At 38.3% G+C, this 25,521-nt stretch overlaps 1 protein-coding gene across 2 annotated transcripts in view; it reads right to left on the bottom strand.

Moving 5' to 3' along the window:
• The window catches only part of ARID5B (AT-rich interaction domain 5B), a 176,266-nt gene that overhangs the window by 136,626 nt on the left and 14,119 nt on the right, over positions 1–25,521 (bottom strand). For both annotated transcript variants that reach the window (XM_006089711.3, XM_023754609.1), the window contains exon 3: positions 9,808–10,033. In XM_006089711.3, coding sequence (XP_006089773.1) covers positions 9,808–10,033 — 226 coding nt within the window. The remainder of the gene's footprint in view (positions 1–9,807; positions 10,034–25,521) is intronic.

Here is a 25,521-nt window from a genome sequence, read left to right as displayed (position 1 = left end):
CTCTATAATGAAACATTATTCAGGCAACACAAAACAGTGTAGAATATTTTGCAAGATGGGGGCATTGTCACATACATTCATATAAATTTAAATTGGGGTGGGGGGGCAAACATTAGGTTTCATTTTTCATGGGGGAAAAGAGCATGCATGTAAATTCCTACTATACACACATTCATACACATTGGCATATAGACATACAAAAATGCTAACAGCCGTTACTGCTGGGTGGGAGGGAAGTAAACAACTTTCTTGCCTCTTGTTCATCTGTATTGCCTATATTTTGTAATACGAACGTGGATAACATTGGTAAGACAAAACATACAACAACAACGAAAGTTATTTAATAGAAAAGAAAAGAAATGGAGGCCGGGACTGAACAGTTCACTGGATGCTTGCCGACATCTATATTTTATCCAGGAGGCATGACGTTAGTGAAGACAGGGTTGAGGGCTGGGGGCGATAGGCCGAAAGTCAATCTTTAAAGAAGGCGTTAGGAATGATTGCAGACTGAGAAAGCAAGTGGAGAGGTCCGAAGGAAGAGAGTTCAAGGCAAGGCATGACTCTGGAATTATAGGGAAAAAGAAGCGACACCACTTCATCCCAGCACCATAAACGGAAAGCACACGGGGCAAGGCAGCAAGAAACACCCCAAATCAGCAGCACTGTTTGCTCAGCCCCCTACTGTGCATGAAGCACTTCTGAAAGCGTTCGAAAACTCACAGTTATTCCAGCCTGTCCTAAATAAATATGTTTATTAAAATGGGGTAAAAGTCCAAACCTCAGCTTTCCTCTGCAGTGACCTGTACAAACTACAGACTTCAAACACATAATATTAGAGGAGAGAAGGAAAGTGCATCGTTGACATTAAGGAATATTAATGTTTTGCAATAAAACCTCACATTTAAAGTACTCTAAAAGATAAATGAGCTGTTTGGAAGAATCAGTGTCAATACTAAAGAGAATTAAGCCTAAATGCCCAAATCAAATAACTGCTCACAAAACCCTCTGGAAAAGCCAAATCGATTCACATGTAGGGCATCTATGCTTTGTGATCCAAGGTAATGCTATCATGATAACAGCTGTAACTGCCTACTGTCGGTAATCATGCAGTTGCTAAAGAGATGAGAAGTGGAAAGCAAACAAAAACATTTTGGAATTGCAATAAAAGGAAAAAAAGCATTATGCACCTCCAACTGGAAGGGGAACTGTTCAGTCAAACCTCATTTTAAAGCAATTTGAGGCACAGTCAATGTTGTAGTTTTCAAGAGATATTTAATAGACCATTGTGGACCGACTGGGTTTGCTCCTCACAGTAGACCAAATGCAAATGGAATTATTGCTCCAAGTTTTGCCAATCTGTCCATGATACCAGTAGTTTATTATGACCTTGTAAGAATCCAAGGTTGCTTAAAAGACTTTTTCCAGAAGACCTCAGGCATGTAAACAGAAACTAAGGTTATATCATACATAGCGTAAGACTCAGACTACAGTTGACTTTTTGCCATTTTTGGTTATCTTCTGATCAGATGGTGACCACCACAGATAGTTCATTGTGAAGTTAACATTTCTCAATACTGAAGCTAAAACAGAAATGTGGCTTGGTTGCCTTCTCCATCATGGTCTTTTTATCACAGGTATGGACATATGACCAAGACAAAACACCAGCAAAAAAAACATTTTAAAAAAGCAAAAACAGCTTCATTTCTAGGATGAGGATAATAAATTAAACTAACACATTTAATAATTTAGAGAAGACTTGTTGGTTTTTATCATATTTGATCAGAGCAGCTTAAACAAGCTAGACACCAGGTTCGTATTCTACTGTGGACATTTATTGCTGCAAAAACCAATTTGGGAAAACCCTACAGTATACAACTACAGGAATTACAGAAGCTCAAAAGGCACGTCGCTTATATTGAGCCACAGTGGCTCCTGCCATATAAGTTGACAATGATATTCATTAGTTAATAGTCTACATTTAACACTACTGTTAAAAACACACACACAAACAGCCCTAGCCAGTTTGGCTCAGTGGATAGAGCATCCGCCTGCAGACTGAAGGGTCCCAGGTTCGATTCCAGTCAAGGGCACATGCCCAGGTTATGGGCTCCATCCCTGGTGGGGGGCATGCAGGAGGCAGCCGATCAATGATTCTCTCTCATCATTGATGCATCTCTCTCTCTCTTTCTCCCTCTCCCTTTCTCTCTGAAATCAATAAAAGTTTATTTTAAAAACACACACAAACAAAACACACACACACACACACAAACAGGTAACTAAACTTCAGAAGGTGTAGTGGCTCAATAACCTTTTTCTCTGAGGAGGAGGAAAAGCCCATAAAGCTGGAAGGAGTTTTGCCATGTCCTACCTGGAGGTTGCCAAGCCTGGTGGATGGCCTCTTCACTGGAAGCCGGTTCTAGGGTTCTGAGCAAAGATGAGCTTGTACAATGTAAATGGGTAAACTGGTTTAAAAGAACAGGCAAAGTGTGTCCAGAGATGGATAATCAGGGTAGTAAGGAATTCTGAAACCACATTCTGGGGAAGAATTTAAAAATTAGTCAAACAACAAGGAAAGTGGAGGGGGATGAGGAGAACGGAACATCAACTTTACCAATGTCCAGCCTGACAATTCTATGAAAAGCTCCAAAAAAGCACGAGTTTTGCCCTAACTGGTTTGGCTCAGTGGATAGAGCATCGGCCTGTGGACTGAAGGGTCCCAGGGTCGATTCCGGTCAAAGGCACATGCCTGGGTTGTGGGCTCGATCCCCAGTAGGGGCCATGCAGGAGGCAACCAATCAATGATTCTCCCTCATCATTGATGTTTCTCTCTCTCTTTCCCTCTCCCTTCCTCTCTGAAATCAATAAAAATATATTTAAATTTTTAAAAAAGTACGCGTTTCTTCTCTTGTTCACACATTGCATTCAAGAGACAAATACTGGCAACCTGGATAATCAAAATAGCTCTGAAAATTCCAATTTCACTTCTTTTTTAAAAAAATATATTTGTATTGACTTCAGAGAGGAAGGAGAGAGAGATAGAAATGTCAATGATGAGAATCATTGATCAGCTGTCTCCTGCACGCCCCCTACTGGGGATCGAGCCCTTGACCAAAATCGAACCTGGGACCCTTCAGTCCACAGGCCAACATTCTATTCACTAAGCCAAACCAGCGAGGGCACTTTTTTCCACTTCTGCCCTGACATCTCCAATTCTAAAAGTAAGAAGAAATTCTTAAATGCTACAAACTTCTTTTCAGTTGACTATCCATCATCGAAAGAACGTATCAATCTAGAGTTCTAAAAAAAAATTCCTCACTCTAGAAAACACTAGAAGACCCAGAAGTCAATAGAAATTCCAAATGAAAGGGCCTCAACTTAGAATGAGGCCTTCATGAGTGATGGCCGTGTAAATAACTAGACAGCAATATTGATGACCAGCTGTTAAATGGCTCACACACTGTTAGATTTTACCAAGACTTTCCTTCCAGCGGCGATAGCCAAGATGGCTCAGTGCAGACAACAGACGTGGTTGTTATTTTTTAAAGACATTCTTTTTCACACAATCATTCTACCATTATTGCAGGACAATGTTCAATGCTTTGATTATATGTCCAAGCTAAATTTTGACTTTGAAATGAAATGGTATAACCTCCCTTATGTGTTCCCAGGTTCTTGAAAAACAACCTGTCACTAAGTTGTTCCAAGCTTTGAATGTCTTGGATGCAGACGCTGGAAGTGTGAGCTTGCTCCTGTCAGAGGTCCTCTGGGCCATCACTCCACAATGGCATGAAGCAACCACTTGAAGCAAGAGCCATGCTGGCCCTTGAACAGCATGCTTCTCCGGTGTTAATTATGCTATGATTCGATTCCTTAAAGCATGCATGGTTCACACAACAATACTGTCAGAGAACCTTGTGAGAAAATCCTTTGGAAAGTATCTTTACAAGTTTCTGGTAAGCCCCATATGTAATTGATTTCTATTTTGAACTCGAGGATACTATAAAGGCCAAATCTGTTTCAGTAAAGAGGCCCTTCTTGTAGGGATTCCTCATAATAGTCATGAATAGAATAATTCAACAATTTTGTCTTTGAAGAAACCTCCCTAGTTTCTATCTTAAGGAAAAGAGTATAACTAGCCCAGCAATGGAAGTCAAAGTATAAGCAACGGATACCCTCACAAGACTGTTTAATATACATACAAAATTTACATCTAGGAAGGAAGAAAAGAAAGAAAGAATTGTCCCAGTAAGAAGCCTAACAAGTTCACTAGCTGTCTTAGGCGAAAATCCTTATTATGACAAACTGCCTGCTTCATACGTATACTGTTGTCTTCAACACAGAGTGAGAATCCTTCCCATAGCCATATCCCAGGAAGCAAGTTGATATATCAAACTCAAAAGTAATCTTAAATAACCACTTGAATACAAGGCCTCCAGAATTTCTAAGCAAAGATTATAGTTAATTTCTAACTATGAGTACCTGAGAAGTAACTTATACTACTGGCCACCTATGATCCCCTTATTTTGACAGAATTTTCTAGAGGAGAAAACTTATTTAATTAAGATGTAAATATGCAGGATGTCCCCCAAAATGTACACACACACTTTGAATAATTATAAAGGCAATGTTTATAAAAATACATTTTATTTTCAAAATTGAGCTATCAGTTGTTACAGTGTGTACACATTTTTGGGGACACCATGTATATCTATATGTAAAGAAATATATAAAGCACATTTGTATATATTTTATATGTTATATATTATAAAATACTAGAGGTCTGATGCATGAAATTCACGCATGAGTAGGCCTTCCTTCCCCCAGCTGCCAGCACTGGCTTCCCTCCAACACCCGGTACCCGGGCTTCCCTCGCAGCCCCAGCTTCGTCCGGAAGGACGCTCGGTCCACTTAGCATATTACGCTTTTATTATTATAGATATGTAACTAAAAGTAAGGATCTGAAGAATTTTAATAACAGCCTTCTATTGAGGCACATAGTAATGAGAGTAAACCCTGCCCTAAATCACTAAGGAAATTCAAAAGGGACCGATAAGCTAACACTGTACTATGTAATAATAATATGATGATAATATCATCTTAGACTTCAGTATTAAATGCTCTCGTATATACCAATTTTTTCTCAGTTGATCTCAAAAATTTAATAAAACAAAGCCAGGCACACACTATTCTCCATTTTACACACAGGGAACCTGAACGTGTAAACATTCAATGACTTCTCCAGTGAGTGACAGATCTACAGGTAGAGCCAAGATCCTCCTGACATCCCATCCATTGCTCTTCCAACATTACCATGTTGTCCATTCCCCAAAGTCCAGTAAAAGTCTCAGCAACAGAAGGGACAGGGGAAGCCACTGTTTCTCAATTTGATGGGACTTTAGAAACAGAAATTGAATCGAGGAAACTCCCATCATTAACTTCAGCTATACCCACACCCACACCTTTTGGTCTCTTTTCTCAATTTCAGCTTAGACTCCTCTATCTTTTCTTTCTTTTTCTAAAGACACATTTGGAGATGAAGCCATTCATAACTGCCCATCCACAGACAGTTTGTGGCAGTATAATTGACAATGAGTCTGCTGCAAAAAAATGAAAATGTTGTTTTAATAACCTTGGCCTAAAATACATTCTGTTGTATGCCTCAAAGGGTTTCAATAAAAAGTCAACCTGTAGAGACATATTTTCTTGGCTTAAACAACAATCCAAAGCATATAAATGTAGTCCAACTATAATGACATATTTATAGGCCAATAAAGCTTACACTGCAGCTTTCATACTTCACTTAAAGGAACTCTGTAAGAAGCAGTGTTATATAAAATAATTTGATTTTTTTTTTACAAACTATTGCCCAAGGAATAAAAAAAAAGCAAGTTTGCTACATTTAACTGATAGTGTTTATATTCCTTAAATGCTAAAAACTTTATAAAATGAAATAATTCATTTGGTTAGTTCCAACTGCCATACCAAATATGGGTATCAAGTCCACTTTATTACAAAAGCTAAGCACTGTAATTCTAAAGACAAAAATAAATAACGAGAGGCTTGTGTAGTGAATGATTTAATCAACCCGATTCTTCTGGAAAAACAGGTTCCTGTGTTCGTTATGCTTATGAATAATACATTCCTTAACCCTTCTATTTTAACAGAGGGTTGTGTTTTTTTTTTCTATAAACTTCGGTATGAAACGTCTGAAAGAAGGTAAAACATCTCATTGAGTAAAGTCACAATTTGAATTGGTTTCATATTGAACTTTCTTTCTTTGAAAAGGACAAAGAGGAGGAAGGGGACGGTGTATTTTAACACATCTCAGAAGGGTTAGATGATTAGTTTTCCCACTATCTAGATCTGTAGTTTTAGTCACCAGTCTTTTAGAATCTTAAATGAAAACTCCAGAGAGTTTTAAAAAGCAAATATGACATCTGCAAATATTGTCCTTGAAAGGGAAGGGGATAAAAAAAATGAGAGTTGTGATTTGAATCAGAGCAGTTATTGGAAGCTGCCATTTGGGGCAGAGTTTCTCTTTGTGGAGCATTAATTTGTTGGCAGACACACATTTATGAGAACATTCTTGTGTGTGTGTGTTTTTTTACTATTCAGAGAGAGACAGGAAGTGACACAAACTGAGATTAAAGGGAATTTATTCTACCTAAACACCAAGCAGGAAGAGTTCTTTAATTAGCTTTTATATGGTAAAATCCCTGCTTTAAGAGTCAACCTAATTATTTTGTTTTTATTGATGTTTTAACATGATGAAATAACTCAGCTGAAAAATAACATAATGCAGTTTTATTTTATCCATAGAAAGGGGAGATCTTTCCATTCTGTGCTTACTTCCACCAGAAAAAAAAAAGAGGGGGGTCTTAAGTAATCTCAGAGTTCATCTTCTTTCTTTGGTAAGAACAATGAGGAGTTGGAAGGGTTCTACAGAAGGAAAAACCCAATAAGTGTGTGAACTTCCATTAACAATGTGGTATTGGAAGTGGTTTTAGTGTGGCCAAGAGAAGGGAGATAAGAAAACCACTGTGTAGAAAGAAAAGTACAGACAACAAATATTTTGATGTTGCAGACAGAGAGAGGAAGAGGTTGGAGAGAAAGTTGCTGGGACAGGAATGCGTACAGCAAATGACACCCCCTGTCTCCCCAATATAAATCCTAACAATGTAGACTTGTAAACCTTAGATCAAGCAGATAATGGAAACTCATTACATTAAGGAAAGTTTTTGTTTCTCTTTCCACATTATTACAACACAGTGTGCATTCCAATTACAAAAGCTATTTGTCTCAAATTCCCCACAGTTCATACCAACTGAGTAGAATTTCAAGGCCCAAATTCTATCCTTAAAGGGGTATTTTACATTAAATAAAGAAAAAGTACATGATGTTTCTTGCTCAGCAGAGAAGAGCCTCCACTCAAATCTCCTGTTGATTATTTTCTCTTCCTCAGCACTAATAGTAGAATTGTTTCCCAAATGAGACACCCCACTCTGGCAAAAAAGAAAGAAAATTAGAATTCCCTAAAATGCCCTTTCTCAGCAAATACTCCATAGCCTTGCCTCAGTTCTACTGAAAGAAGAATCTGGGGAAGCAGACTCAGCAATCAGTATTATTTTTAAAATTCCCCTGGTGTGTCTAATGAACAACTAGATTTAAAAACCACTAAGTACTTTGAATATTCACTTGAAACCAATTATTTCTGAAATCAATTGTTCAAAGTGTAGAATATGGACATTTTTTTAGAATTCAAAATATTAAAACCTGTAAATCTCTTGATGGAATTAAGAGATTTGGTTTCTTTCCATGTTCATTAATAAATGATCAATGCTAAAACACAAAACAATAAAAATATATTTTAAAAACAATAATAAAAAATAAAGATCATCCTCAAAAAATAATGGGAGATATCTGTAATACTATCAACAGTAAAAAAAAATATATTAAAAAATAAAGCTCATCCTCTAAAATAAAATAAAACACAAAATAACCTTGCTATAAATACTCTTGTTTATATGTGTGACATCAAGCTTAACCATCTACACATCCTTTTGTCCCCTGTGGGTTTCCTGTTTAGTTTTTTATTAGTAACAGTATATTCCTTAACTAAAGAAAAAAAATTTCAAACAAAAGAAAGCTTTTAATGGTAAGGAAAACAAGACAATAGCAATACTTAGATCAAACATTAGGAAAGTGACAAAACAGATGTATTATTCAGCACTGTCACATGTCAGAAGACTTGTCTGTGTGTTCACAGAATTGAAGGGTGTAACTGCATATACCATAGGGGAAGATTTCCTTAAAAAATAGTTCTTTGGACTTTAAAAGGAAAACCATTAGATTAATAATTTTCTCTAACTGTGCACATGACAATCAGGCTGCCATGTCCAAAATATTACTGTCTGACATCTACCAAAAGGTGCCAGGAAACTGTTGATCATTAAACTCAAATTGCAAGAAAATATTAATGCTATTCCCAAAGCACAGTACAGCTCATCACAAACCAGAATCACATGAAAAATAGTCACTGGTTTTATTCAGTCTCTTTACGCTAATTAAGATAGTCTATGTTTGTTGAAATAGTTAAATACTAGGTTAAAAAAAAACAGGAAGTTGTCATATTAAGGCATAAAATAGGGCTATGAAAATCAGCATTGTGTTAGAATGAAAGAAAAAGATGCCTTAAGATGTTAAAAGTAAAGTTCCTCTTTGCCTAAAGAGGAAATAACTACTCTAAATCAGAGGTCAACTTGGGTCTTGAGCAATGCTAGAAGAGTAAGTCAGTGAATGCCACAGGGAGATAAAAACAAAAGAAAAAATAAAACCCACCAGGGGTACAAAAAAGTCAGTAGAGGAGAAAAGTGTTAAAAAAAAAAAAAGCAAGCAACAGAATTCATTGTGGAGCTCCTCCTACACCAATCTCTGTGCTTGACCTTTTGTATCTTACATCTCAGAGTGACTCTATAAAGTTCCAATATTTTTCAGACGGAGAAACTGAGGCTTAGAGGTAAATTATTTGCCCAAGGCCACACAGCTAAGTAGGCAGCACAGTCAGGGTTCAAACACTACTTACAATAACTACTCCAAATTCCACTTCTCCTTTGAACTCAAAGAGGAAGAGAGAAAGGAAGGAAAGAAAAAAAAATGTAGGTGAGGGTGATGACTAAATGCTAAAAAGCTCAGGAAAACCGATGTTGACCAGCCCTGCTTTGACCTTGCTCTCCTGCTCCACATTAGGCAACTCATCTCGTCCTCATTCTGCTGCCCATCCAATGTAAAACATGAAATTCCAACATGGCGTTCATTGATGTCATGCTCTCTACTAGAGCAAATATCCAAACGCATCACTAATTCAGTTTTAGGTGGCTAAGTAAGTCTTATACCTTGACCCCAACTGGAAGCTGCTTAAGGCCATGTGTTATAGCAGCCAGTTCCTGGCTCAGGGGTTCACACATTAAAGGTCCTGTGATCTAACAGATAATGCGCTAGTAGTTGTCCATCTATATTCTCAGGCCCCGGCCCCTTCAAAGTTAAAGAAATTATATATAATTAGAGATTATATATATTATATATATATATATATATATATATATATATATATATATATATATATAAAGAAATTAAATATATAAATAAATATATTTATATAATCAGGACATATATATATATTATATTTATACAGTATTTATATGTGTATATATCAGCAAATATATATCAGGGTTTCCAGGAAAATCTACAACCAAAAAAGGTTACTGTATACGCCCACACATTGGATTTAGAAATACGAAGTGTATTTACCAAGGTCAGCCTTTTCCTTGAGGACGTCTTTGAAGTTGAGTCCACTGTTGAGGGTTGACTGCCTGTACTTCAGCAGAGCTTCCTTCTGTCCGTTCCTTCCCAAGGCCTCTGTTTTCAGGGACCCAGCGTGGAGGCCACATCTCCACTTGGAGAAATCAGAATGTACCCACTTGACCAGGTCTTCAAGCTTCACAATCACTTTTTCAGAAACAGCAATGACTTCATCCTACAATAGGTGGTTGGGGAAAGAACAAAAACCATTATTTGTGGTTCTGGGGTAAATGATAAATTTTCAACAAAGCCCATCTGAAAAACTATTTGAGCAGCTTAACCTTATGCCAGCTGACAATGTGCTTTTCGGTGACAGAGAATCTTCAATAACTCACTTCATTTCAGTGTTTTTTCACTGCTGGTTGTCTAGTTGAGGAATAATTTATAAGATATATTTGTTATATGATTAGAAAGTACAAAACTTGGGCAGTAATTCTAACAGCCATTTTTTAATGCTAGTTGCCAAAACTCACTCTGCCTATCTAACCACTTGGGTGAAAGCTAATTTTTAAGTGCAATTAATTGCAAAAGTAAAAAAGTGAGAACTAGATGACTAATGGTTAGCCTGTCTCTATATAAATAGTCTAAGTAAATCTGGGATTCTTGGAACTCTGACTCACCCTAAAATTCCTATGTTTATGGTACATTTTCCCTTGGCTTATACACAAATATTGAATTTAACTTTTGTCCTAAAAATTAAATAAAACTGTGATGTAATCCCAAAAGAAATACTTCATAAATGTTATGTGCTTCCCACTGAAAGAAACTTACACATACTCATGTTTCTTAAAAACTTTGTAAGTTGAGAAATGTACTGATTTTTTTTCTTTTAATACATATGGGGTAAGAGGCGAGAGGGCGAGTGAGGAGAAAGCCTTTGAATCTAAGAAAAGTAGTTGAAACTTAAGTTTCTCCTATGGATCATAAATTTGAATTTTAAGCATCTCTAATTGCTTCCAGGAAACAACCAACTTTTCTGACTCAGAATTAATCCAGCGAGATATTTAATAGATGTCCATACATGGAGCAGAGGAGGGCCTCTCTTACTCAAAGATTCTTTGGAAAAGGCTTAAGATCATCTCACTGGGTTTTAAGTTAAATTATTTGAAACCTTTGACATTTCAACTTGAACTGACTTCTTTCATTTCTTTTAGTTCACATTTCTGAAAAAAAGCTTAGCTGTGAAAACCCCCAAGCTTACAAAATCTGAGAAATATTTTTGACAAACAACAACAGGAAGATGTCTCTAAGCTATTAAACAAAAGGAATTCACAAGTGATTTTGACTAATTTTGCTGTTAAACATGACTCTTTCCTCCTTCACACACACACACACACACACACACACACACACACACACACCACAGCATTGCACACGCTACTCCAAAGCAAACAAAAAAGGGTTTATTAAGATAAGTCTCACACAATAAAAAAACAACAACCCTGGGTTTACTTTTTAAAAATATTTTAAGGTGGGATCTAAAATTACACTTTTGCTCCTCCAGTTCCAAGCTGCTTCTGAGAAGAAAGTTTGTTAGGCAGTAGCAAAATAACAAATACTCTATCAAAAATGAAAAGTAAAACTTTCGTAATGGAATCTTTTCTCTTATCACGATTAACTATGAACTTCCACTAAATGGGAGACAAAGTGGAAACTATTTTGACCCTCTGCTCAAGAAAAAAATATTTCAATGCTTTACGTAAACAATGGGGCATATTACAAAGTACCATTTCAACGGATGATTTCACTCTGATTCACTACACTATCCGCTTGCAATAAAAGATCTGTAGTTGTCACGCATTTTATAGCTATTACATGGTTATTATTAAATGTCAGACTGAAAATTCAGCCTGGGTTATTGTTTCAAAACATATGGGAACGGCTTCTGGACAGGGCACACCAGAAATCTCGTTTAGAATAGACTGGAAAATAATTATCATGCTATATAAGTCTCAACATTAGCCAAGATGGAATTTGACAACAATTTTACCAAATATGGTTCCCTAGAAGAGACAAGTTTGGAGATGAGTGTTATTTTCAAATAGCTCTCACTCTGATCAAATGATTATCATTTCAATTACCAGTTGCTTCAGATCATTTCCAAGAAATGGCATGACTAGCTCTGGCTGGCTTCCAATACCCGCCAAACAAATAGTTTATTAACCAAGAGAAAATACAGTCCTAATGATGTCATTGATGAATAAACCCATCTTTCCAGATTCAGACCAGAGATTCTGCCCACCCTCCTTTTCTCTTTGAAAAGGACCTTCTGACTATATACACAATACACAAAAACAAACGCAGGAATTCACATAAACCTGCCTAAGCCATAAACCCAAATTTGGCTTAATTGTGAAACCACCAGTATGTTTTACTGGATTCACAGAGAAACTGGCCCTGCAACATTGTCAAATGCCAGGATTTAGAAGGAAATCTGATAAGCAGAGGAGGGGAAACAACAAACCAACCCAAAAAACAAAACAGCCAATATATATATAGAAAATGTCTCAGGAAACATTACTTTGTACACACAATGGCAGAATTTACTATTCTGAACAAGTGCTGACTAAAGTTCCTAATACTCACCATTTTTGGGCAAGTCTCTATGTCTAAGAAAAGAATTTCAATAAGCTCGTCTCATAATTCCATTAGCTGTCTGCAAACTGAGAATTAGCATTGGATAAATATTGCTGATTTACTCTTAATACAACACAAAAGGAACACAAAGAAATACTTTGTTCTTCTATTAGTGTACCTTGGCTTTTCAATTAACCTGGCTCCTAATCAATATTTATGTAGGCTGTGTTGAGACACTTTCTAAATCCATACTCCCTTTCATTAATGTTTTAAACTGCCTATTTCTGTAATTTGGATTTTGTTTCCACCACTGTGTAAAAACAGCTTATTCAATCATGGAATCCTTTAAGTCAGGGGAGATCAGCTAGTCAAGAGGTCATAAATCAGCCAACCCATGTGTACGGCTGGCCTCTCCAAGGGTTCTAAACACTGATAAATTATACAAAAGTATCCAGACTTCCAGCTTCTCTTGTAAAACAAAATGAAATGAAAGTATATCTGTCAAGAACAACAAAAACAAAAAGCCCACCATCACCAACAAAACACCACTGAATGTGAGCAGCAGTTGCCTTCCTTTAGACAGGATTCGAGATCTCTCATTACCACTGTCCCCACAACTCGGTATTGCCTTACGTTCCGTCCACATTTCCCTTACCTGCCTCGTCCCTTGGGCAGGCACCCAGTGTTGGAACTGGCATACTCGGATTTAGTCCACTTCCCTCATTTTATTAATGGGGACAATAAGGTTCAGGGACATGTCCTAGTGGCAAGTTCTGCTAGAACTTGGACAAGAATCCGGGTTTCCTATCTGCCTGGGTTCAAATCCCAACTCTGCAATTTACTCACTATGGAACACTGGACAACACATATATTTCAAATGTTTATAAAAGGATAATAATAATCCACCTCTCATGATAATTGTGAGGATTAAATGGGCTAACGTAAATGAAGTGGTATGTCAGCTGTCGTTATCATCACTCCTTTGCGTTCCATTTTCCAAAGCGTGCCATGCAGAAATGAGTTTGGATGGTTCATGGGTAAATTTATTTTTTTAAATGTAAGTTACACATTGCTTATTTTTTGTGTGGCTACTTTCCATTTACAGGAAAATGAAACTGGTTTCTCATTTACAGGAGCTATAGAAAGTTTCCTCTTGAAATAGATATGTTTTTAAAAATTGACCAATCTGAACAAAACCATTAAGTTAACATGGGGACATGTGGGTATGGCCAAAAAAAAAAGCCAAGATGCTATGAAAATGACTGAGATGTATTAGATCCGTGGTTCCAAAGTGTGGTCCAGGGACCCTGGGGAATCCCTGAGACTATTTCAGGTGGTCCATGGAGTCAAAACAATGATCATAATAATACTCAGACATTATTTGCTTTTTTCTTTCTTAGTCTTTCAAGTCGGGGTTTTCCAGATACTACATGACATATGTTATGGCAACCCAGAAAATGATCTAACATATTAACTATCAATAGAGATAACCCACAAGATATGAGAATCCAACTGTCTCTATTCTAGATAATGGATTGACAAAAATGTAAAACAATACCACTGTTTTTACTAATTTTTTATTTCCAAAAATGTGGTTCAATTTCATAAAAATGTTTTACATTTACATAATGGGTTTGTTTTTCCAGTTTAGTTTTATTTTTAAAATTCACTTGCAGTAAAATATCTTTTAAAAAATTTATTGTTGACAGTATTACAGATGTCCCCCATTTTCTCTCCTTTTGCCCCCCTCCACCCAGCCCATGCCCCACCCCAGCCCTTCCCCACACTATTGTCTGTGTCCATGGGTATATATGCATCTATGTTCTTTGATTAAATATCCCTTTTATGGTGTGCAGTTCTATGTGCTTAAACACATGGCAAGCACTGATCTGTTCTTGCTATAGTTTGCTATAGTTTTCTCTTTTCCAAAATGTCATATAAATTGAATCCTACAGTGTAAAATCTTTTGAAACTGCTTCTTTCACTCAGCATAACAACCTTTGAGATCAATCCATGTTGCTACATGTATCAATAGCTTGTTCCTTTTTATTGCTGAGTAGTATACCATAGTATGGATGTGTCGCAAAGTTGGTTTATACATTCATCCATTGAAGAACACTGAGTTGTTTCCAGTTTGGGAGATTACAAACAGAGCTGTTATAAACATTCACATACAGGATTTTCTGTGCGTATACGTTTTCCATTCTCCACAGTAAATACCTAGGAGAGGGATCGCTGAGTCATATGGTAAGTGAATACTTAATTATGTAAAAACTGCCCAACTGCTTTCCAGAGTAGCTGTACCATTTCGCATTCCCACCTGCAATTTATGAGAGTTCCAGTTGTTTCTCATCTTCACTAACACTTAGTGTATCACTGTTAATTAATTTATTATTGCCATTCTAATATGTATTTAGTAGTTTCTCAGCATGTTTTAAATTTTCATTTCCCTAATGACTAGTGAAGTTGAACATCCTTTCAGGTACTAATTTACCATATGTATACCCTTTTTGGTTAACTGTGTGTTTAAGTTTCTGCCCATTTTTAAAATTAGGTTGTTTGTTTCCTTACCATTGAGTTTTGAGAGTTCTTGTACTTTCTGGATACAAGTCTTTCATCATATATGTGGTTTGAAAATATCTTCTTCCAATTTGTAGACTTGTGTTTTCATTCTTTTTAGTGTCTTCCACAAAGAAAAAGTTTTAAATTTGATCAAGTCCATTGGTCAGTCTTTCTTCTATGGATTGTGGTTTTGCTGTTATGTCTATGAGCTCTTTGCCTAATATCAGGTCATGAAGAATTTCTTCTATGTTTTCTTCCAAAAGTTTCATAGTTCCACATTTAAAAGTATAATCCATTTTGACTTAATTTGGTATAAGGTGTGAGGGTCAGCTTGACATTCCTTTTTTTTTGCATATGGATGTTATATTATTTTTAAATGAATTAATAAATATTTTAATTTATTTCTCATTTTAATTCTAACATATTAAATATCAATAGAGTAACCCACAAGCTCCTCAATAATTTTAGTGTGAAGGATCTTGAGTCCAAAAACTTTGAGAACCACTGTACTATATCATTAAACCAAGGCCTTTTCTTTTCTTTTATTGTTTTTGTTGTTGTTTGTTTGTTTGTTTTGTTTTTGTTAATCCTCACCTGAGGATATTTTTCCATTAGAGAATGGAAGGGAGGGGGAGATACAGAGAGAGAAACACCCATGTGAGACATATCCATTGGTTACCTCCCATAGCGCCCTGACCGACTAGGGCCCAAGGCCGTTTCTTATTCATTTTCCTTGACCTCTTAGTAGCATTTGGTAATGAACAGCTCTACCCTGAAATGAAACTCTTCCTCTTATTAAGAACTGTGAAGAGTCTGAGATTTTACTCTACTTTCAAACTTACCAGTTGCCACAGTTTCATGGACAGTGGCAAAGGACACAGGACTCTTCGTCATGGACAGAGGATCGTTTACAGAAAATAGCTGTAGTCAAAGTATCAGCTTTTGTGTTGGTTCCTTAACACCCACTTCTCAAAAGGAGATGGAAAGAGGGCTAGATAATACCTGTGTATACAGTAGGGGGCATTATAGGAGAAGGACCCTGAATGTAGGGAACCCAAATCTTTAACACTCGTCAGTAAGCATGCCTACCCTTTGTTCCTGAGGAAGACACTCGCTCTATCTTCCGGGCTGTTTGTTCACTAAACAAATAAACATCCTTCAAAAACAGTCCAGAGCAAAGGCAGTCAGTGGCTCTGCTCACAACATGTGCAGATATTAAAGAGATCCTTGGAGAAGAACACCTACCCAACAGCTACCACTGCCGTATTTCTTTGCTTTGTTCAATTTCCCTTCCTCCTTATTCAATCTCCCTACCGGAAAAATGTAGGAAATATATATACTTAGATGCAGTCTGGGTCCAGGTCTTCTTTCTCTGCAAAACATTCTTTGAAGAAATAATTTTCCCTGGGAATTCTAATGTTCACCTGTGAGCCCATGGCTACATTCTACAGTTTAGTTCCCAAAATTCCTTTAGACTCCAGTCCCCTGTTGCCAATTTGGATGTCTCAGAGTCAGCTCAAGCTCAATGGAATTGCACAGCCCATTTGGCTTATGTGTAAGAAAACATCTTAGTTGACACAGGGGAATTTAACACTCCCCAACTGTGGCTAACTTTTCCCTAATATCTATTCTTCCTTTCTTCTTGATAACAAACTGCTAAATTGCTGGGTACAGAATAAAGGCACCATTTCCTTGCATCCACGTGACCAAGTTCAAATCACTAGGATATGAGTAGTAGTAATGTGTGAAACTTCAGGCCATGCCTTCCCTATAACACCATGTAGTTACACAATCACAGATCATTGCTGAGGAGACCAATACTCAGATGTGTGAATAGAGTCCAAATGACAATAAACACATAAGTCTAATATTAGAGGGGTTATGGGGGCGGGGACGAAAACAGGAAAACACAGCATATTCACCTCAATTTTCCCTGGATTTTAAAAATGTTCTTTGTAGTAGTTAAAATGTGATAAATGTTGGGAACACAAAACACATCAATTGGGGATGTTAGCTACATAAATTGTAAAACCAAAATAATAGTCCAATTGGTTCCATAAGATTCTGAAATTTTTATCCAGATAGAGGCTACAGATGAAAAAAAAATTAAGTGTCAACTTTTAGAAAGACCACTGGCAACCATATCAGCTAGTGCCCTAACCAAAGGACTCAGGCAAGGGGAAGAAAATGCCACCATTGGTCCTGGCTGGTTTGGCCACCCCCTTACTTTCAAGCCTCCCTCAGATACCTGTTCTTCAAGGCACCTTTTCGTGTGCCCAATCACTGTTCCTGTTCCACATTAGTGTGTTCTGCTAACAGGATAGCTACAGAGTGAGTAAAAAGGTTTCACTCTATAGGCACTTGGCTGCCTATCAGAGGTCCAAAAAAGTCAGGCAAAACAGATGGTAATGTGGATCCTCAAGATGAAGCTTTAACTGGTCACTGGCGAAATGAGAAAAAATGAAGACAATGCAGCGAGCATTTCATGAAACGAAATTTGCTAGATTTCAAGGATTATCCTTGTATCAGTTGGGATCCCAATAGGAAATAAATGGAATGATCATCCAAGAAGGGTTTACAAAGGGAGTAATGACAAAGGTGTTGGTGGGAGGTAAAACAACCATACGAGACAGATAGTATAGCTAACAGCAGATCAGCTACCACCACTCCTGAGCCAAAGGGTCAAAAGTGAGAGGGGGTGGTTACCAGGATCAGAATAGGTCCTTCTACTAGTGGCAGTGACTCTTCCTTAAAGGGACACCATCAGCCTGGAGGAACATCACAGGAAAGAACAGGGAATAAATACCTGCCTTCACTCTCCTCCCTCTCATCTCTATGGCTGAACCCCACTGGAAGCCACAGGGCCCAGGTGTTCTGTTAATGGTGCCTACACAGGTCAGCCTTCCAGGGCAGAGCAGAGAGAAGGGAGCCACACTGTCTGGAGGGGCCCTCTGCACCCTCTTTCCATTTAAGACTTTACTCTCCTCCTTTTATCTGGGGGTTATCATTTTTTCCCTCTGAAATGAGGATGGCAATAGATGTTAGTAGTTGTTGTTTTTCTAATATCCTTACCAGGCAAAATAAAATGATACCAACACTAAGTTGGTCCCCGACCTGGGAATTGCTGTTCTTATTGTCTGTGACATAATGTTAAATCTTTGCTAGGCATCAGTATTTGATGCTGAATTGCACAATTCTGCCTTCTATAGTAAATACCTGAATTACAGAGACTTTTTAGAGGCAAGTAGCTTTAACTTCTACTTCTCTTATATTTCCCAGAGAGCCATGGGCCATGCTGAGCCTAAAGCATGCAACAAATAACTTATTTTAATTGTACACGGTCTCTGGATGTTTCATGCTGGGAGAAAATAAGGGATACTGAGAAAGCACTGGCTTCTGAGTCTGATGGGTCCAGGCTCAAATGCAGCTCTACCATGTTTAATGCCCTTGTGACATCATCTTGCCAAAGTCTCATCTTAAACAAAGTGGGAAGTAGTATAAAAGAACCCATTCTCATAGGGTAGTTCAGATGTTGAAGCTGTAAGAGTACACTTGTCAGCACAGAGTAGGCATCCAAGAAACAATGGCTATAATGGCTGTTACTAATGTTATGTAATATCACTTGAGCTGAAAATCAAGGAATAAGAGTGAGTGGTATTCTGATGACACCTATGAGTAACTGTGAATTCCTACCTCTTCCTTTTAAAAAAAATGCTTGATTTTAGAGAGAGGGAGAGAGAGAGAGAGAGAGAGAGAGAGAGAGAGAGAGAGAAACATCAACCTGTTGCTTCCTGCATGCACCCGGACAGGGGATCGAATCTGCAACCTAGGTATGTGCCCTGACCAGGAATTGAACCCACCACCTTTTATTTTTTTATTTTTTTAAAATATATTTTATTGTTTTTTTACAGAGAGGAAGGGAGAGGGATAGAGAGTTAGAAACATCAATGAGAGAGAAACATCGATCAGCTGCCTCCTGCACACCCCCTACTGGGGATATGCCCGCAACCAAGGTACATGCCCTTGACCGGAATCGAACCTGGGACCCTTCAGTCCGCAGGCCGACGCTCGATCCACTGAGCCAAACCGGTTAGGGCGAACCCACCACCTTTTAATGTATGGGACAATGTTCCAACCAACTGAGCCACACCAGCCAGGGCAACCTACCTCTTTTCTGTCTGGGAACAATAATATCCCTATAGCTCCTGCTGGGTACCACGAAAGGAAAGTTGTGCCAAAAGCAATCAAGAATGTCTGGGTTTCTGAGTCATTCTTCTCAGCTCTCAAGAATACAGTGGCAGAAACTCTGAGATGCTTTAATTTACTCAGACACTAATCTATGAATTTAACAGACATTACTTTACCTAATCCCTACAAGGACTCGCTGAGTGTTCTTAGGCCCATTTTAGAGAGGAGAAAACTGAAGTGGAACCAGGAGCCAGCTTTGGTTGCATCATTATCTTTCTGGGAAATTGGTCTCTTAAGCCCTTTCAGTAGTAACACTTGACCCCACTGCCACCCAGGGACACAGAACATTCCCCTAATTCCCTCCCATTTCCTGGGATGCATGGGATTTAAAGTCATTTTTGCAATAAAAGGAGTTTTAATTTTTTAGCTTGCATTGTGTTTTTGTCCCAAAGTAAAGACTACAAAAATCAGCATTCATGAGCCAGTTAAAAATGTGAAGAATTTTCTGTTGTCTGAGTGATGAAGATATCCTCTCAAGTATGCACTGAGGTTTAATTTGACTCCCTTAACATGATCAAATGGATTTACCATGGAGGCTCATTAGCGTATTGGGTTCCAATTTCCCAAGCCAGCCCCTTCTCTTCCAACCTTTTTTCCCCACCCCCACCAGCCATTTGGGTGAAGCTTGTGACTCAGTGGATTTTGGAAATCCATCCTGGCACGAGTAGAGGGAGTAAGCAAACGGAAGACTGCTCTGAGGCGCGATTTGTCAAATGTAATGCAATCATCCTTCTTGGTATCGCCAAAGGCATTTGCGTATCAAACAAGTAATTCAAAAATCCTAAATATTTTATGTTCCTAAATACATTTTTAATACACGCTAATCTAAAACCTGTTAGGCTGCAGCCTGCTCCCCTGACCAGAAGCCCATCTCTAAAGAAAGCACCAGAGCCCTAGCAGGTCTGGCTCAGTGGATAGAGCGTTGGCTTGCTGACTGAAGGGTCCCAGGTTTGAATCTGGCCAAGGGCTCGATCCCTAGTAGGGGGCGTGCAGGAGGCAGCCAATCAGTGATTCTCTCTTATCATTGATGTTTCTATCTCTATCTCCCTCTCCCTTCCTTTCTGAAATCAATAAAAATATTTATTAAAAAAAAAGGAAAGAAAGCACCAGAAACAGCTTCTCATTAATTCCCAGTTCCATTTCTTTCCTTTTGGGTTTACCATGCATGTAGCAGAAAAGCTCCCTAAAATTAAAACCAATATACACAGAAAGCGAAAAAATACATCTCAGAGTCCTAGATATTTTCTCTCTAGATAGGCAAGCATTTGCTATGTATAGAGCTGCCTTAAGTCAATGGTTGAACCTGCCCATCTTCCTTTGACCCAGTGAACACGGTGTTAACTCCACAATCTGTTTTTTTAACTACTTTTAGGTTGCCATAATAAAAACCCATACACTTAGCTCCGGCTATTAAAACCTAAGCAAAAAACGATTAATGAGATCCATTCTAGTGTTTAAGCTCAGAGTTATCGATAAGAACACTCTATAAAAGCAAAAACAGTAACCCAAAGTCCCAAAGTCAACCACCACCCAACCCAGATATTCTAATATGCTGACACCCAACCATTACTTTTACATGCCCTGACCTTTTTTAAAGTAGTTTTACAAATATATGGCACTCTGTCCAGATATGCAGTCCAGCAGGGCCCACATTCCACAAAGACCCTAAAAGGAGGAAGAAAACTTTTGCTCAGTTGGTATATGAAAATTATGGTGGAAGCCCTCTGAATTCTTCAAGGTTATTGGTGATTTGGCATGGCATCTTGATCTATCGCTGTCATTAATAGAAGGACAATATTCACAGAAAATCACTGAAAGTCTCATGCCTATTGAGAACACTTTAAAGTAGAAACCAAGTAAATCTCGTTTTGTGTAGCCTCTATTTAAACATAAACATATGATTTAGACATGCTCTTTCTTGTTAAACATTTTTTTTGCTCTGTTCGCTTAGCACAGTTCACATTATTATCCTCACATGTACAATGGCAGAGGAATAATTTGAGACACACAGCTTTATTTAATAATGTAATTATCCTATATTGGATTACTTAAAGGGGCTTTGTATTTTTAAGTTCTAGTTTTCCTACACTGGTGATATGCTCTGTCACGGTAAATGATTCAGGCTTCAATCAAAAGCCCTAAACTCAATTTAGAAAAATACTGAGTATTTATGAATAAGTCAGGATTAATGCAAGAGCCAATTTGCAACCACAGTTGGTGACCTTTCTATTCCTACTCAAAGACTGTGGTGTGGAGGCCAACACAGAGGACAGACCCAAGATTCCAACTCTTTTGCCACCTCAGGGAGGTTGCATAAACCAGAGCACAAAGCCTAAGCTTCCCTCAAGGTAAGCTTTTTAAAGGCAGGGCTGAAACTTGCATTGCCTTTCATGCCTACCCACGACCAGAGATCGAACCCACAACCTTAGCATATGAGAAAACGCTTTAACCAACTGAGCAACCTGGCCAGGGCTGCTACCTGGCATTCTAAAAAAATATTGCAGGAGAAAATATAAAAGGTGTTACCTCTGCCACTTTTAAGGGAGTAGTCATAAGCTGAGCTTCATCCAATGTTGTTGTCAAGAGGGATTTTGTTCTAGCTATTCCCTAATCAGTGGTCGGCAAACTGCGGCTCACGAGCCACATGCGGCTCTTTGGCCCCTTGAGTGTGGCTCTTCCTAAGCCTTAGGAGTACCCTAATTAAGTTAATAACAATGTACCTACCTATATAGTTTAAGTTTAAAAAATTTGGCTCTCAAAAGAAATTTCAATCGTTGCACTGTTGATATTTGGCTCTGTTGACTAATGAGTTTGCCGACCACTGCCCTAACTCAACTCTATCTGATCCAACTGACTCTGCTCTGTGCCAGGACCACCCATGGAGAGATAAGAATGAGTAAGATACTGGTACTGCCCTTCAGAAACACACAGGGTCCAGGGTCTCCTGTTCCTTGCCTAGATTATGAAGGTAAGTCTCATTCTAGACCTTTGTCAGAAAATCCATTCACTCTTTCTTTCTCAATGTTCTGAGCATCTACTCTGAGCTGGGCCAGGCACGAAGAACAGCTGGGGAAGAAGCCCCTGACTCATGCGCACCAGTAAACAATACACAATAGCCCTCAGCTAAGTGTGATTTATATAATGAAGAATACGTGTCATAAGTGATTTCATTCATTCAAAAACTATTTATTGAGCACTACATATATATCAGGCATTGGGGTTGTAGTCAGGAATAAAACAGACAAATTCCTACTTTCCTGGAGCCTACAGTCATGATATGTGTGTGTCTGTTTTAGGGGAGATGGCAGAAGAGCCAGATAACAAAGTCTGAAGGAAAAAATTAGAAGAGGCAATAAAGGTAGGCAAGGGGTGAACCTGGGGATTGTTTTAAATCCGGCAGTCAGAGAAGGTCTCTCTGCTGAGACCCTAAGGGCAGGAGCTGGCAAGGTTAAGACCAGAGAGGGAAGAAGAGAGGTGGGGGAAGAACACAGGACATTGCATGCAGAGGGAATGGAGTATACAAAGGCACTAGAGGAAACCAGTGCATTGTCCAAGTCAAGATCAAAAGAAAAACACACACAACTTGCCCGATGCATAGGTCTTGTAGCTGATGCATGCCTCTAAATTTGAATCCAGACTCCTATTCTGCAAATTTGTACTAGGGTCACTCCATAAATCAATTTCCATGATTAAAAATTAGCCAGAATCTACTTAATGCCATCTTCTTCTCAGACCTTTAATGTCTACATATGACTGTCTTGAGCACTTTGTTGAAAACCAATTTGCATCCTCCCTGAAAGAGAAATAGTTGAGTTTCCTAATGAAACAGCTAATTTCCACAGAATTTAAAGGCTGGCCAATGGGCCAGCTATTCCCTGACATATGCACAAGGTTGAAGGGTGGCTAGGGAAATATCATCTCCTGTTGATGCATTCATTAGAAACGCAAACTGGGACATCAATCCCTTTCATTTAGATGTGTAGGTCTTCTTTACTTGGATATATGGGAACTTGATATTATTTAATAAAATGAGCATACTTTTCAGGTTGGGAGAGGCAAAATAACATAGAATCTTACTAAATAAGGCTAACTTTATGTTTTATCTCCTTTAAGCAACTAGAGGGAGAGGGGCTACTCTTATTCATCTTTTTATCACTCCCATAGTTCCTTGTATATACTAATAAATATTGGTTGACTTGAACTGGAAGTTTATAGTCAAAAGTCCTATATTTAGAAATAGAAATGTTATGATTTTCAAGAGCCCCAAGCCTCATCTCTCTTTTCCTACCTTTTCAATACACATCTTACCCTTGACATAGCTGACCACTTAGAACTCTGTTGCCTATAAGCACAATCTATAGGTTTTGTAGACACACATCCTCCAATCCTCATGGCCAAGATCCAGGTAAAGGTTTATTTTTGCTTAAAAATCAAGGGGCACGGGGGAGGGGGTGCACACAAGCAGAAAACAGCCTTTAAAAATTAAGACCAAAAAATATTGAGGCAACTAAAATATCTCAATATTCTGACATGCTGAGAATGTTTTCACTCCATTGCTTCAAGGGGTCATTTAAGGAATCTGGGGGTCAGGAGTGATTTGCACACCTGCTTAGCTGTCTATTGAATTACTGATCTGGTAACATCAAAAATGTGGAGTGAGAAACAGGACCTATACAGTAAAGAAAAAAAGCAAAACAAAACAAAACAGAGCCTGTTGATAATTTTTAAAAGACACTGCCATTTACGTGATTCATACAATTTGCATTAGGAAAAACATCTTTAGCCTTTTTACTAGAATCTTCTTTATGCTTGCCCAGATAGTTGGGGTGCATACTCACAACCCATTACATTGCTGATGAACACACATTCAGCAGCCAGGAGCACAGAACACAATTAGACTATTATGGAGAATATTCACAAGAAACAGGACAGAACAGGTTATTTCACTTAAGATCTACAGAATTCAATTATTTTCTATATTTATAACCCATATACACCAGAATTGAGAATAATTTGGCAAAGAGACTGAGTATTACAGCAGTATTTTCATCTGAATTCTAGTAATCTGATATACACTGTGGGATTAACCCAAAGCAAAAGGATTTAATGGCCCAGCAGGCAGTCTATTTTGAGATCCTTCTTCTAAGATCCCCCCAGCCATTTTGGCTGGGACCCTTCCATTTACATCCTTTTGCTGATGCATTTTGCTTTTGTGAAAGATCCCGATGTTATACATCTTAAAGGAGCTGGTCTCGAATACACTCCCTGCCTCCACCACCAACAGAAGAGGAGAAGAAGGAGATGACAAGGGGGTGAAACAAATTCTCAAGTTAGGAGTGTTCTGAAGAAGAGGAAATAGGATAGGCTTTGAAAAAGTGAAGAGAAAATGAGGGCGTTTAAAGTAAGTGTGTACAATCAGCTCAACAACAGGTTTCCTGGAAGTTGCATCATGAGAGGGGAGGGACCTGGGGAGCACCGGGTTGAAGTTCTTTGGCATACTGATATCAAACATCTGAAATGCAGATTTTTGTCTCCCGACTCCATCCTTCTCCCATCTCATCTTATTTTGTTGTGGCTGATGCAAGAGATGCCCCCTAAAGTTCCTTTAAGATCTAAATGGAACCGAACACAATGGGTTTGAGGGTGACCCCTTCACAGTGACTGGAAACCTCCAACATAAATCAAAAACTTTCCGGAGAACCAGGAAGCTTAACTTCACATAAATGAATAGTTTAGTTAGTTATTGTTTTTCAAATAATAGTTAGTAGTCCAATGACTCAATAAATTACTTATTATGCACTATAAAAGTCTAAGACCATGAGAGGCTTCAATGCGCCAATAAAGTTAGGATTAGGGCCGGTAACTAGCATCAGCTAAAGACCTGGGGTAAACCAGGCTGTGGTTTGGTGCTCTATGCTCATGTAAATCTCACTTGATATTCACAGTCCAGCAAGCTTAACCCATTTCACAGATAAGAAGACTGAGACTCCAGAGAAACGAAGTTGACCAGTATGATGTAGAGCTACTAACCGGTGGAGTAAATATTCACACTTGGTTCTATCAAGCTTTAAGACTAAGAGTTTATATTCTAATTAGAAAGAGAAAAGACACGTGGAATTATTAATCAGCACTACCTTCCGATTCGAGCCCAATCTTCTAAACCTGACCTGCTGGATTCCTTGAGGTCTGGCCTCAGTCTTATTTTCCACTAGACCCCTGCCCTCTTGCTGAATGCAGTCCACATCTCCAGTATTATGTCCTTCCTATTTGCCTATG

Source organism: Myotis lucifugus, unplaced genomic scaffold, assembly GCF_000147115.1.
Source record: "Myotis lucifugus unplaced genomic scaffold, Myoluc2.0 scaffold_62, whole genome shotgun sequence".
Taxonomy (NCBI): Eukaryota; Metazoa; Chordata; class Mammalia; order Chiroptera; family Vespertilionidae; genus Myotis; species Myotis lucifugus.
This window is presented reverse-complemented; position numbering and strand designations above follow the sequence as displayed.